The sequence below is a fragment of the Myodes glareolus genome, chromosome 5 (assembly GCF_982192425.1).
Source record: "Myodes glareolus chromosome 5, mMyoGla1.1, whole genome shotgun sequence".
NCBI lineage: Eukaryota > Metazoa > Chordata > Mammalia > Rodentia > Cricetidae > Myodes > Myodes glareolus.
The window spans coordinates 89,775,396-89,788,118 of NC_142030.1; the positions used below are offsets into that span (position 1 = coordinate 89,775,396).

Below are 12,723 nucleotides of genomic sequence, written 5' to 3' on the forward strand. Positions count from 1 at the left end.
GAGCGTGTTTTCATAGGATGTATGTATCATAGACAACACTTCATTTTATAGTAACAGTGCTAGGACAGTCACATGCCTAAAAGCAAGTCATAATTTACTGCAGCACATACTATAAGAGCTGGGTTTCCAGTTTCTCCATTTAAAGACTGTGGGAGAGAGCAGGTGTGAAAGGTGACAAACGGCTGGCCATTTAGGGAAGAGGTTAGACTTGGGAAGGTGGATTCAGGGGTTAGAAGCTGGTAGGCTATGCTCTGCATTCTCAGTCCTGAGGCCTAAACACCTACCAGATTAAATGCTGGCCCTGCCCTCTCAGGCCCAACCAAGATGGCGCACAGCATCAAAGCAGCGCCCTTGTCACGTGTGAACCCGGTCTAGGCAGCGCCCGAGTGTGGGGGCGTGGCCTTGGGAGAGGCGGCCAGGCCCCGCCCTTAGGGGGTGGGTCCGGGGTATCACGGAGGAAGGGGGCGGGTCCTAGAGGCCGGGTACTAGGCGGCGGAGGCTGCAGCTAGCTTTGCGCGCTTGCCTCTAGGACGCCTTGCGCTGCCGAGGTCGGGGGCGGCGCCCTGCTGCTGCTGGGCCTTCCGCGATTCCACACAGGTGAGCGCCCACAGCCCACTCCGCGGGAAAGGATTCCCCTTTCCCCAGCTCCAGCTCCCCTGCACAGTTTGAGGAGGAGACTGTTAGTGCGCCTTGGGAAATAGCCTCTTCTGGTCTGGATGTGTCTCTGCGGGGCACGGGTTTCGTCGCCCCTCGCCTTTGCTGTGCCCTGTGCCCTGTGCCCTTGGGTATGAGGATGGGGGTCGATGCCCATTTTGCAGGGAGGGTGTAGAGTTCTTCCTCAGCTCCATCGGCTTCCTGGGAGGGGGCAGCCGGGTAGACTGCGCCCCCACATCCTCTCCAGGAGTCAGAGCAAAAGCGCGTCTGGGTTTAGGGGCCAATTCTGCTCCTTTGGGCGGGCGCTTGTGAGGCTGAGGTCTTCGTTCCTCCCGGGGGTCTTCATCCTCCCCGCGTGCCTCTTTACGTCCTTGGTAACTATCGTCAGCTCTGCATTCCTGGAACTGTCAGGGTGTCAGGCAGTACCAGAGATGCCCCCCATCTCCGCAGTGCTGGGGCGGTGGGGTGGAAGGAATGGCCAGCCTGAGGCCAGGGTGGGGGTGGGGATAAGGGTGGGCGCAACAGGAAAAGACGTTCGTAATAGAGATTCCTGAACTGGTGTGGGTTGGGGGTGAGGGGCTGGTTAGTGAACACAGTAGGGGTATTTCCCAGCACGCTTATTGAGGCTTTTATGGCGGGTAGGAAGGGAAGTCGGGCTGGAGGACCTGGATTTGTGTTGTAGGTGGTTTCTTTGAGAAGGAGGAGGGATCTAGGACTAAGTGCCACTAGGTGCTGATGTCACCTTTGAAGAGAGATGTGTTGGAGAGGAGGGAGAGTTGAGGCAGCTCTTCAGTACTTGTTCATGGAGAGCAAGTGGTTAAGGGGGCTGTGCTTAGCCTGACGATTCCCTCCTGGTGTGAGCTGGAGGAGGCTGCTCCAGGAGCCAGGTTTCAGGGACTCCCTGCAGCCCTTTCCAGAGTTGGGATTGGCACTTGGTACTTTGTTCAATATCGAGTAAACATTTATTGGGCACCTACTACGTGCCAGACACCTTGCTAACTACTTGGTCATCCAAAAGCAGTTTAGGACCATGGAGCAAATGAATGATAGCCGAAGTAGCACAAGTATTAGGCACTATCCTCCCATGAACAATTTAGTTACACTGCTAATTGCCTGGCAAAACAAAACAAAAAACCACCACCCCCATAACAACAAAAAGACCCCAACCAGATTTCAACCCACAGAACCCCTATCACTGTTAGCTGGCCATGTAGTCTTAAGTAAAAAAAAAAAAAAAAGCTTGAATGATTTTCATTGGCTATTTTCTTAGATTTTGTGCTAAGGTTTGAGGAGGCTTCCCAAGATAAATGATGTCTCAAAGTAATGAGATGAGGGACAGCACATTGGTTATTAGGTCTGTAGGGGCCTAGACACTGAACAGTAGGAGACACAGTCTCCAGAAGATGCGTGGGTATGGGCAATTGCCATGAGGGGAGTTCTCATCTGGAGGTGTTTGGGTCTGTGCTGCTGAGTGTGCCATGATGAAGTATATGGGCTCTGCCCAGCGACTGGCTTGTAAAGGAAGGAGCAGAGGGGCAGAGTATGGGCAGGCGGGCTCTTGGGTCCCCTCTGAGTTGATGACTGAAATCTTAGCATTGGAAGGAGTTTATGAGGTTTGCTGTGGGATCTTTCTGAGCCTCCGAGGACAGTAAGACTAGAGCTGGGGAGAAGATGGGTAGTTGGGCTGGAATGGTGAAGGCTCAGGAGGGCCAGGCAGCTGGGTACCAAAGGAGCTCTAAGAGGTAGGATAGTTAGTAAGGCCTTGCTATGCCAGAAGTGCTCTCCCCAGGCCTCAGAGAGCTGTATTGTATTAAGTTGGTAGAGGATTTACTTTATGAACAGGGTGTGCCGTGCTGACTGAGCAGCACAGAGAGGTTGTGTGTGTGTTCACCTGCCTGGTGTGCATGTGTGTGCTTGTGCAACTGTGTGTGCTGGAAATGAGGAGTAAGGAAGTCCAAGAGAGAAAAATCTGCCAGAGTCCCACATATGGGTCCCACATAAGGAACCGGAAGAAATGGAGAAGAGGGAGTGGGGTCAGAGGGAGAGACAAGTGTGTATTGCACCACGTAAGTCACCATCTGTCCCCCTACCCCCACTCCGGCCTGCTAGCTCACTGATCTATAATTAGCTCTGGAGGGCATACAGTGCTGGCTCACAGGAGTGTGGCACTTTGGGTGGCCAGCAGAGTAAAGAACCCTCAGAGGGGCTGTGGTCCTGTACTGAGGACCGTGACCCGTCCGAATTCTTCAGTCTGAAAAGGGCTCCGTATTGCTGAAGTGGGAAGGGGCCTTAAGGAACTGAGAATGTCAGTGAGGTAGAGCTGGTGGGGGCACAGTGCTGGGATGAGGGCTCTAAGAGAGAGTCATATGAGAGTTGAGGCCGCTTCTAGCCCAGGGCAGCAGCGTGCCTTTCAGTTAGGGACCGAGAGGCCTTGGCTTTGGGTCTGAGAGCTTCAGTTGCTCATACTCCAGAGGTGATGCTCAGCGTTGATCCCAGGCTAGATCCCAGGCTGCTCAAATGCTACCCTGTGCAAGAAGCCTGTGATGGATCTTGCGCGTTTTCGCTACCTGTAACAGTACTCTTTGAGTGAGTATTGAATTGAAGTCATCAGTTGTCTGGTCCCCTGGGTTCTGTGAAGCAGGATCTCCTTGCAATTAAGATATTTAACCTGCAGCAGAGAAGTGTTGGGATGCAGTACCACATTGTTACATTCCATTGGGCGAATTGGCAGTAGATGACTGGAAATCCCTAAATCTGTCATAAAGCAGAATATTTAGGTTTGTGTTCATGACCTTGAATGATACAACAAATGTATAGATATGGTGCAGCTTGTATATACATATTTTATTAATTATAGAACTATGTTACATGTTGTTGTATGACAATTTTAAAAAGCACTCAAATGATTTTTAAAAGTTTAAAAAATTTAAATTTAATGTGTATGGGTGCTTTGCTTGTATGACTATGTACCAGGTGTCCCTGGTGCCTGTGGAAGCAGAAGGTGGCATTGGATACCCCAGAACTGGAGTTAGCCGCATGTGGATTAGTTGTTAGCTGCATGTGGATGCTGGAACTTGAACGTGGGTCCTCTGGAAGAGCAGTCAATATTCTTAACCAATGAGCCATCTCTCCATCCTCTTGAAATGTATGCATGCAAAATATATTTTATTATTTATTTATTTATTTGTGACAAGGTCTCTCTACATAGCCCCGGTTGTCCTGGATCTCACTATGTAGACCAGGCTAGCCTCAAACTCAGAGATCCACCTGCTTCTGTCTCCTGAGCGCTGGGACCAAAGGTCCACCATGCCCAGCTTTGAAATAATGTTTTAATTGTCAGATAAAGTAACTGATTTGTATTTAAAGACCTTTTTTGCTATCTTGTCCAGCCAGTGAGTTGAAGTCTCATAAATTATGAGTGCATGTGTGTTTAATAGGGTTTCATGTAGCGCAGACTGGCCTTAAACTTTGCTGTACAGTTGGGAATAACCTTGAATTTGTGACATTTCTGCCCTCATACTCAAGTACCAGTACTGCAACTATGCAGTTCTGTGCATATCCGATGTACCTCCATGGTCACTGTTTTCACATAGACAATTTAAGAAAAACTTGCACAGAATGATGCAAGTCCCCTCGTGTGGCACTGAGTTCCTATTCCTAAGTAAGATGTGAAGGGAACACAGGATGGGGAATGTGTGACTACAGGTAGTGGGGTGGCGGTGGTGGTAGGGCAGAAGGTGATGGATACCATGGACCATGGTGGCTGCTTTGGAAGAGCGCTTTTCCATGTTTGGCTTAGAAGAGTGGGGCTGAGAAGGGACAGCTGGGAAGCCTGCTGTCTGAGGTTCACTAGGGCTGGTCCGTGCTAATTGAGATTCTGAGAGGTAACATGGGGTGAACCAGCCTTCTCTCATGGACATAGAGACTTGTGCTTAGAGACCCTGCAATGCATCTCCAATAGATTGAAGTAGTCAAAGGGAGGGTTGGGCCCGTTTCTATGACCTCAGCTCACACAAAGCCAGTGTGGTGTGTCTCAATCTTTTGGCCCTATAAGGGGCAGAACACTGGAGCAAATAGAATTGTTTATTTTTCATCCCCACTCTGCTCTCCTTTCCCTCTCAGATATTCTCACGTAGGTTCAATTAGACGCTTTCATGACCAGCAGTGCACATTTATACATGTAAGCGTGAGCTTTCATGGCCCCACTGTGCTTTTAGGAGTTACAAGATTTCTTGCCTCCTGGATTCCTATGCCCGTCTTTACCACACATACTCACTCTCATGTGCACATGCTCACACACCATCACATAGAGTCACGAGCCTTGACGTAGAATTATAACCACTATGTTTATGACTCACAGTTTATGTTTGTGAATGTTTATATACTCACTGGCTTTTGTGCACACACTCAGGCCCTGATCGTCATGACCATACTTTTTTTCCCCCCTGAGACAGGGTTTCTCTGTATAATAGCCCTGACTGTCCTGGAACTTGCTCTGTAGACCAGGCTGACCTCAAACTCATAGAGATTGATTAAAGTGCTGGGATTAAAGACATGCACCATACTCTTACCACATTCTCATTCTCTCCTAACTCTTCCATGGCTACACATATATACTGAGCATTCTCATGACTACATGCTCACATATATGACTGCATAAAGACACATGACCCCCTCATTCTCTGTTTCATAAACACTTGTACACATGCTGTTTTTGTCCATGTATGCGCGCGCGCGCGCACACACACACACACACACACACACACACACATACACACACACATCCCTTTTACAGTGCTTGCATCTCTCAGTAGTTCTGTACTCTGCCTCATCCTGACACCTGTCAGCACTCTGACCAGTACGGTCGGCTGCAATGTGATAGCTCCTTAATCTTAAGACTTACTCACTACTAATACAGTGACTTCTGAGCATTTATTTTTTCCCATGCCAGAGAATGCTGTTGAACATTTGTCCGGTGCAGATCCCTGGCTTTGAAAGATTTTTTATGTTCCAAATATACCATCCACATTGCTTTGTGTCTTCTTTTGAAAACTGTTTGAGAACACTCTGATTAGTCTGAGGTGCCTAGAATGATTGTCATCAGTGATGGGTGCTGGAGAGGCAGAGGGCTGTGTTCAGTGCTGTATTCTTATGTCTTGACTTGGGTAATATATGCTCTCTAGGAGATGGCTGGAAGGTGGAGAATGGTTGGCAGACCCTAGTGTCAGCTTCTAGCTGTCCCCAGGTCTAGTGTTCTGTTGCACTGACATTCTTCATTTTAGCAGAACATAAGAATTATACTTAGTATCTTCATAGACAGTACTTAAACCAGGAATGTCAAACCACTTTTTAGACTAACATCCCTTTAATACAAATGAAACCTTAACCAAGTGTCCTGTAAAAGGATGGATTTGTAATCAATGAGACTGAGGTAAGAAAAGGAGGTTTGTGGACCGATGAGGTGGTCTGGTGGCTAAAGGTGCCTCTCATGAAGACTTGACAACCCGAGATTGAGTCTAGACCCCACAGTAGAAGGAAGAACTGACTCCTGAGAGTTACCCTCTGACTCCACATGCAGTCTATGACATACATTCCCCCGGCACATGCACCCATACAATGAATAGAATTTAAGAAGACAAATAAAAGGGCGTTTAGAGCCCTTCAAGTTGGTCACTCTGCTTCCACTGTGCCTGCTCTCCAAGTGCTGTGTCCGAAAAGCCCAGTTCACAGCCTTTGAAGTTAGAGCGAGAGTCGTGATCACTGGAGTTGAGTATCACAGAGGAGGAAGTGAGCTGACAGGGGTTCCAGGGAGACCTGGTTTCTACCAGTGTCCTGGTGCGGCTTGCAGTGCCTCCCTTCATTGTCACGAGGGACTTAGATGGTACAGGACTTTGTGTGCTCACCTGTGAAATGAGCTGTCTTGGGAAGAAGTGACCCACAGCTGTCTTCTTGGGGAGTAACGGGAAGTTAGACTTCAGGGACTCTGGCCCAGGGGAGCTTGTTGGCTAAGCCAGTGCCTCCTCCCATGCCTGCCTGAATGTGCCAGGTAGTAGGGAGTGGTGAGGCTAGCAGCTGTTGCCAACTTGTACTTTGATCACAAGTAATACCCTTTCAAAACCCCTTGTTGGCCGCTGTCTCCCGTGAGCCTCTTGACCACCCGGGAGATCCCTGAAGTATTGTGTATTATGGCCTTTCTTTGTCAGATTTAGAAATCGGAAATACAGAGGCAAAAATTCATAGCTGGTCTTATAGGAGGTGCAGAGAATTGGACCGCTCTGAAGAGCTTGTGTTAGGGCTGCTGACAACTCCCAAATAAATCTTGTCCAAGACTGTATTCTGGGAATGGCTTCCCGAAGTCAGATAGATTTTGATTTTCTGATAGTATTTTGGGTGGGTCCACCCTTGAGGGCTCCAGGAGCCTTCAGTGTGGTGAGTTAACACAGTTTGTGTGGCCAGGAAGTGGATGGTGACCTGTAATTCTCTGCCAGCAGTCTGAAGTGGGGGCTGCTAGCTGTCATTCCCATCTCACAGAGGGAGACTGAGGCTCAGAGAGAAGAAGTGCCTTCCCAGGGTCACATGAACAGCCTGTTCCAGAGTCTGCTTTCAGTAGAGGAGTGGCCCCAGGGTGCTGATGAGAGACTGTAGCTTTCAGGGGGCGAGGTACATGATCATAATTCTGGGCCAGGATTTCTTTCTTGGAGTTATTTGAAGTCTATCAGGTATGAATGTCTAGAAATCTCCCCAACTATCCCATGTGTGTTCAGTTTCTTCCCATGAAGACTTGCTGTTGGAGCTTCCAAAGCTGCCTAGGGTTCTTACGTAGGGTCTGCCCACCTGGGTGATGTAAAGGAAGGCTGGCGCCAGTAAGAGGTATATATACAGGTCTCTAAACGGCACCCCTCTCCGTTGCGAGGGGATCAGACAAGGCTCTATGGGGGAAGTATGAGATGAGCTTGGGCAATCTAAGTTCATTAGAAGGCGCAGGCCAGGCAAGGTCTTGGGGTGATGAACTAACTGGACAGAGGAGGAGAAGCTCTGACTGACAAGGAAGGACAGGGGAGCAGTCTGAGGGCTGAGCAGATGTTGTTGGTGCCACTGGGGTTAAGGGATTCTGACTCAGAAAAATGTGTGATTAGAGTGTGCACACAGGTGAGTTGGTGGTGGACGACACAAGGGGAGTCTTCTAACTGTGCAGAGCCAGCAGAGGCAGGAGGAAGGGATTTGGGTGTGTGTGGGGCTCTGGAGACAGGTCATGCTAGCCGGGAAATGGCCACCTTTGTGAGCGTGATGGCGCAGGCTTGAGGAGAATGTCAGAGGAAGGACCCAAGCTAGGTCTCCACAGGCCACCGTGATGGGCGTGACAGGGCATTCTCAGGGACGACAAGAAAGACCCACTCCCTCTGGTGTTAGCTGCGCCGCTTGTCTTGGTTTTCCCCTTTATCTGTGACTCTAAGTCCCAGTTATCATATCTTTGACATGGGAAGAGGGTTTGTGTCTTCCTGTAAGGAACAGTGAGGGTGAAAGTAACACCGTTCTGACATGTGATAAATGCTTACACACCACCGTGGCAACCGTTCTCGCCATTTTTTCTGGGTCACCTCTTCCATGTCCTTAGACCCCCACCCTCCCTTAGTCTAGGGCATGTGAGACCCCCCCTCCCATCCTGTTGGCTTTAGAGAGGCTCCTGCCCTGATGCTCCTTCTCTGTCCAACTCGTGGTCTACTCAGGCGTGTGCATAGTTCCGAGCAGCTTGGCTGTATTCTTGGCTAAGCTAGGCAAGGGTGGGGCCTGCCATCTGGTCGGACAGTAGGGAGTCCGGCCAGTGTGAAAATATAGCTAGCCAGGGCATCAGACTGGAGTGTCCAGCCCTCCTGTTTGCTAGGGGAAAATGGGGGTGCCTTTAATGTTTATAAAGCCAGAGGCCTACTTTCCAGGCGCCCCTCCCTCCTCAACACACTCTCACACCCACTCACTCCTGAGCCTTCTTCTGCTGTTCACAGCCTACCCCACACCCTTCCTGGCAAAGCCCCTTGAAAATGCTGGCTTTGGGGACTGGCACTTTCTCTTCTGAATCAAGACCTGTGAGATTCGGAGTTGCAGCTTCTGCTAAGCTGGGATGATAATTTCACTATTTAAAGCTGGCCCCGGAGCCAGAGAAGCCAGGTGTCCCCATGCGGCTAGTCTAAAGTTTCTTCTGCTTACCCACTGTGCATAATGACGGGGGTGGGTGGGAGGTCCGGCGTGGTCCTCGAGGGCTTTCTGCCTGGCACCTTTCTCTGGGCTCATCTCCAGCCAGCTCTATCTGCCATTTCACCAGAGGAAGCGGAGTTGCCACCTGGCACCTGGTTTGCAGGGAGGCTGGGAAAAGGTTCCTGGCTCCGAAGCAGTCTTGTCAGTTGTCAGAGTGGCCAAGAGGATTTGGGGAGGCTGGGTTGAACCAAATAGCCAGCGCCTTCCAGTGTTCACCCTGGTCTCACCGGGTCTCACCTGAAACTTTTCAGATGAGAAGGAGTGGCATCCCGGGGCATGGCCATGAACAGAAGAGCTTCACAACCTCCACCCTCAGGCGTTCCTTAGCTCAATATGAAGGCAGGTCCTTCTCTGCCGTGGTAGGATGCTTTCTCCTCAAAGCCAGGCAAAGGGGTGCAGGTTCCTTCTTACAGCCCAGGTCTCAGGAGTGGTACCATGCCCATGTTCATTCAGCTGGCAGACTGAACCTGTATTTCCTAAGGCCTGGTTCTGGACGTCCTTGTTGCTGTCCTGCAGGATCCCTAGGACTCTGGCCCTGAAGCCATCTGCAGGGCGCCGAGCTTCTGGGAATATTCTCCCTTTCCCCATCTCTCTCCCTTTCTCTCCTGCCATGCCTCTCTATGACTGAGGCCAAGCAGGGTTTTGCACATAGTAGGTAACCCCTGTATCACTGAGCTGCACCCCAAGCTCCATACTGCCCTTGTCCATAGGACTATGCCTAAACAAGGGGCTCTCACCCAGCCTTCTCTCCTCTTTCAAGCTTTCCAGAAACACTTGGAAAATAAAATAAAATGAAGAGGTGGTATGTGGCTACAGAGAGAATGTAATTCTGCTGTTATTAAGTCTGGAGAGGGAAGATGTGCCCGAGGCTGTCAGTCTCAGGGTGAAGGGCTCTGAAGCCCTGGATGGGAGGAATCACCCTTGTTAGCATTCTCTAGGGCGGTTTATCAGAGCGGAGTGGCCTTCCATCTCCTCCCATGTTCCCAGCTGCCCTGGGGTGGAGCGAAGAGGGAGCATGAGCTGCCTGACCACAACTTTCCACCTTGGTCCATCTGGCAGAAAGGATCCCCACAAGAAGAGTTCATGGATGTTTCTCCATCTGGGATGTGTGTGTGCATGTGTGTGTGTGCACGTGTGTTTGTGTGTGCGTGCGCGCATCCATGGTGCGTCTATGTGAGCGTGTGTGTGTGCACGTGTGCATACCTGGTGCGTGTATGTGTGTGTGCGCGCACATGCATGGTGAGTGTATGTGTGCGTGTGTGTGTGCATGCGTGGTGCGTGTATGTGTGTGTTTGTATGTGTGTGTGCATGTGTGTGTGTGTGCATGTGTGTGTGTGTGTGTGCATGTGTGTGTGTGTGTGTGTGCACGTGTGGTTCTGGCTTAAGCCATGGCTCCTCTGGAAATGGCTGTGAGCTCTGGGGTTTTCTAGCTGCCTCTCGGTCTCTTCCTTGCCTGCTCCCCCTCCTCCCCATCTTTGATGGACTCAGCTCTGCCAGAAGCCCGTGTCTGATCTCGTACTCGTATTGGATTTTGACCTCCAAGCTGCCTGTCTCTATCTGTTGAAGTATACATCAGCTGCCCCCATGGCTTTAGAAAGGGGGTGGGTGAGGCAGGAAGGACAGCGCCACTTATGTAGGTTTCCAGTGTACCCATTGTGGTGTTGGGGTCTTTACATGGGCCACCTGAGGATACTCCCTCTGAGAACTGATGAAGCCAGTGGCCTAGCCCTGGGCAGGGAGGTTGAAAATGATGGTAGGTGGAGGAATTCCCAGCTGCATCCCGGCTTCCATGTCCAGCCTTCTTTTGCTGTGACTGCTGGGCCCCTGGGCTGTGCATATGCTCCTGACCTGGCTGGTGACTTCCGGAAGCACCAGCAGTAGGTAATTACCTCTGCCAAGGGAGTAGATTCCTAGCCATGAGTATGTAGCCTCGCACAAGGTTTCCCTCTGGAAGCATCACCTGCGTTCCCATCCCCATGTAGACCTGGGCCTTCTCTGTCATTCACTCCCCAACAAAGAGCTGGAGACTGTGAATCCACTAGGTTTGCACAAAATCGCGCTGGCAGACTTCAGAAATGGGTGATGACAAGCCTGCCTCATCCCTGAATTATGAGCATCCTAGCAGGTCAGGGCTCTCTGCCTGCCCCAGTGCCCAGCCTGTGCCGCTTCAAGACTTCAGCCATGTAATGGGAGTCCAGCCCCTGTGGGATGTCCATCCTCTAAGCCTTTTAACCCCTTCTGTACCTGCCTTGGCTTGACTGTAGGAGAGGATGCTATGTGGGGAGGACAGAGACCCCATTCCTCGCCTCCCACCTTCAGGTCTCAGGAGGACTCTGGGCAGCCTGCCGGCTGCTCCCCTACCGCTGACTGAATCATTTCTATATTTGGCCAGCAAGCCACGTGGGTGGGGAACCACTGCGGCTGCACTTCTGACAGCTGCAGGGGGTGGGGGGCAGGGGCTGCAGGCACAGAGGCTAGGCAGGAGGCATGTGCACTCTTTGGGAAAACTAATGAGGTGTCACCAAGGTAAGTAAGCCCTGAGAGGGGGCATGTGCCAGTACCCCCAGCCTCTCCCTCTCTGGTTCAGGGCCTGCCTCCTCTGCCCCTCCCCAGATGCCCTGCTCTCTTTAGCTGGTCCTCACAGCACTCTCTTCTCCCACAGACCACACCGCCCTCCAGAAACCATGGGTGTTGCTAGACCCAGCTGGGATTCTGCCAAGCTCTGGTGCTCAGTCTAAGACAAGGGCTGCCTCCCAGCCCGGCTCGCCCAGCCTGTCATGGCCACACGCCGATGCCTCCCGCTTGTGTGGGGACACAGGGCACCCAGCCCCAGCCCTGAAAGGTTAAGCCAGGCCTTCTGGCTCCATTCCACAGGGACACTACTGGCCCTATGCTTCTTTCAGAGCAAGAGCAACTGATGCCATGGGAGCAACCCCTACCCACCTGTCTACTTGCCTGGCACTGCCTGTTCTGAGGCCCATGCCCTGGGTCCTTCTGCAGGTGCCAACCCTGTGAGCTCTCCCCATCCCCTGACTTGACGCTGAGAGGCTCTGTCCATCCCCGTCATGTGTGAGGTGATGCCCACAATCAATGAGGGGGACCCCCTGGGGCCCCCCCATGGTGCCGATGCTGACGCCAACTTTGAGCAACTGATGGTGAACATGCTGGATGAGCGAGAGAAGTTGCTGGAGTCCCTTCGGGAGAGTCAGGAAACTTTGGTAGCCACCCAGAGCCGGCTCCAGGATGCCCTTCACGAGCGAGACCAGCTCCAGCGCCACCTGAACTCCGCCCTCCCCCAGGTAAGAATGCAGACTTGCCCTCCCCAGCTCCTTTGAATTCAGCACCTTTAGGCCTTCAGTCCCTCATCTGTTTGCGTGTCAGATAGTGGGGTTCACAGAGTGTTTTTATCTCCATGTTCCTGCATAGACCCTCTCCCTTCTAAGTGCCACTGCCTACATTGGCTTTACCTGGAAAAATGAATGCAGAAAGAAAATCCTGCACTGACTGCCAACGGTAGGGAGCCCAGACTGCCAGTAGGTGGCACACTAGACTGGAAGGAAACCTCATTTCTAACAGCTTCTCACCAGAGGCCAAGAGTTGCCAGGAGCGGGAATCAAGGAATAGAGATGGGAGAGGCCTTGGTGACTGTCTTTTCCACTGTCCCTCCTGCACAGATGAAAACGAGATCTCACACAGATAATTGTAGGCTGAGCTGAACCTTGAAGCCAGGTGTCCTGCATGCCAGTTCATGGTCCTCAGCAACACCTCCAGCAGCAGCAACTTAGTGACCATTTGCTGTGCACCTTCTGTGGCTAGGCA

The 12,723-nt window shown here is 51.4% G+C and overlaps 1 protein-coding gene across 5 annotated transcripts in view; it reads left to right on the plus strand.

The window, feature by feature from the left end:
- The first annotated feature begins 468 nt into the window (after positions 1 to 468).
- Positions 469 to 12,723, plus strand: part of Ppfia4 (PPFI scaffold protein A4) — a 47,516-nt gene continuing 35,261 nt past the window's right edge. For 4 of the 5 annotated variants that reach the window (XR_007231328.3, XR_007231330.3, XM_048430802.3 and 1 more), the window contains exons 1-2: positions 475 to 597; positions 11,567 to 12,203. Coding sequence is in view for 2 of the 5 variants with exons in the window: in XM_048430802.3 (XP_048286759.3) it covers positions 11,970 to 12,203 (234 nt within the window). In the remaining 3 variants the exon portion in view is untranslated. Of the gene's footprint in view, positions 598 to 11,566; positions 12,204 to 12,723 lie in introns of all 5 variants that reach the window. The other variant, XR_007231329.3, reaches the window with a different exon arrangement.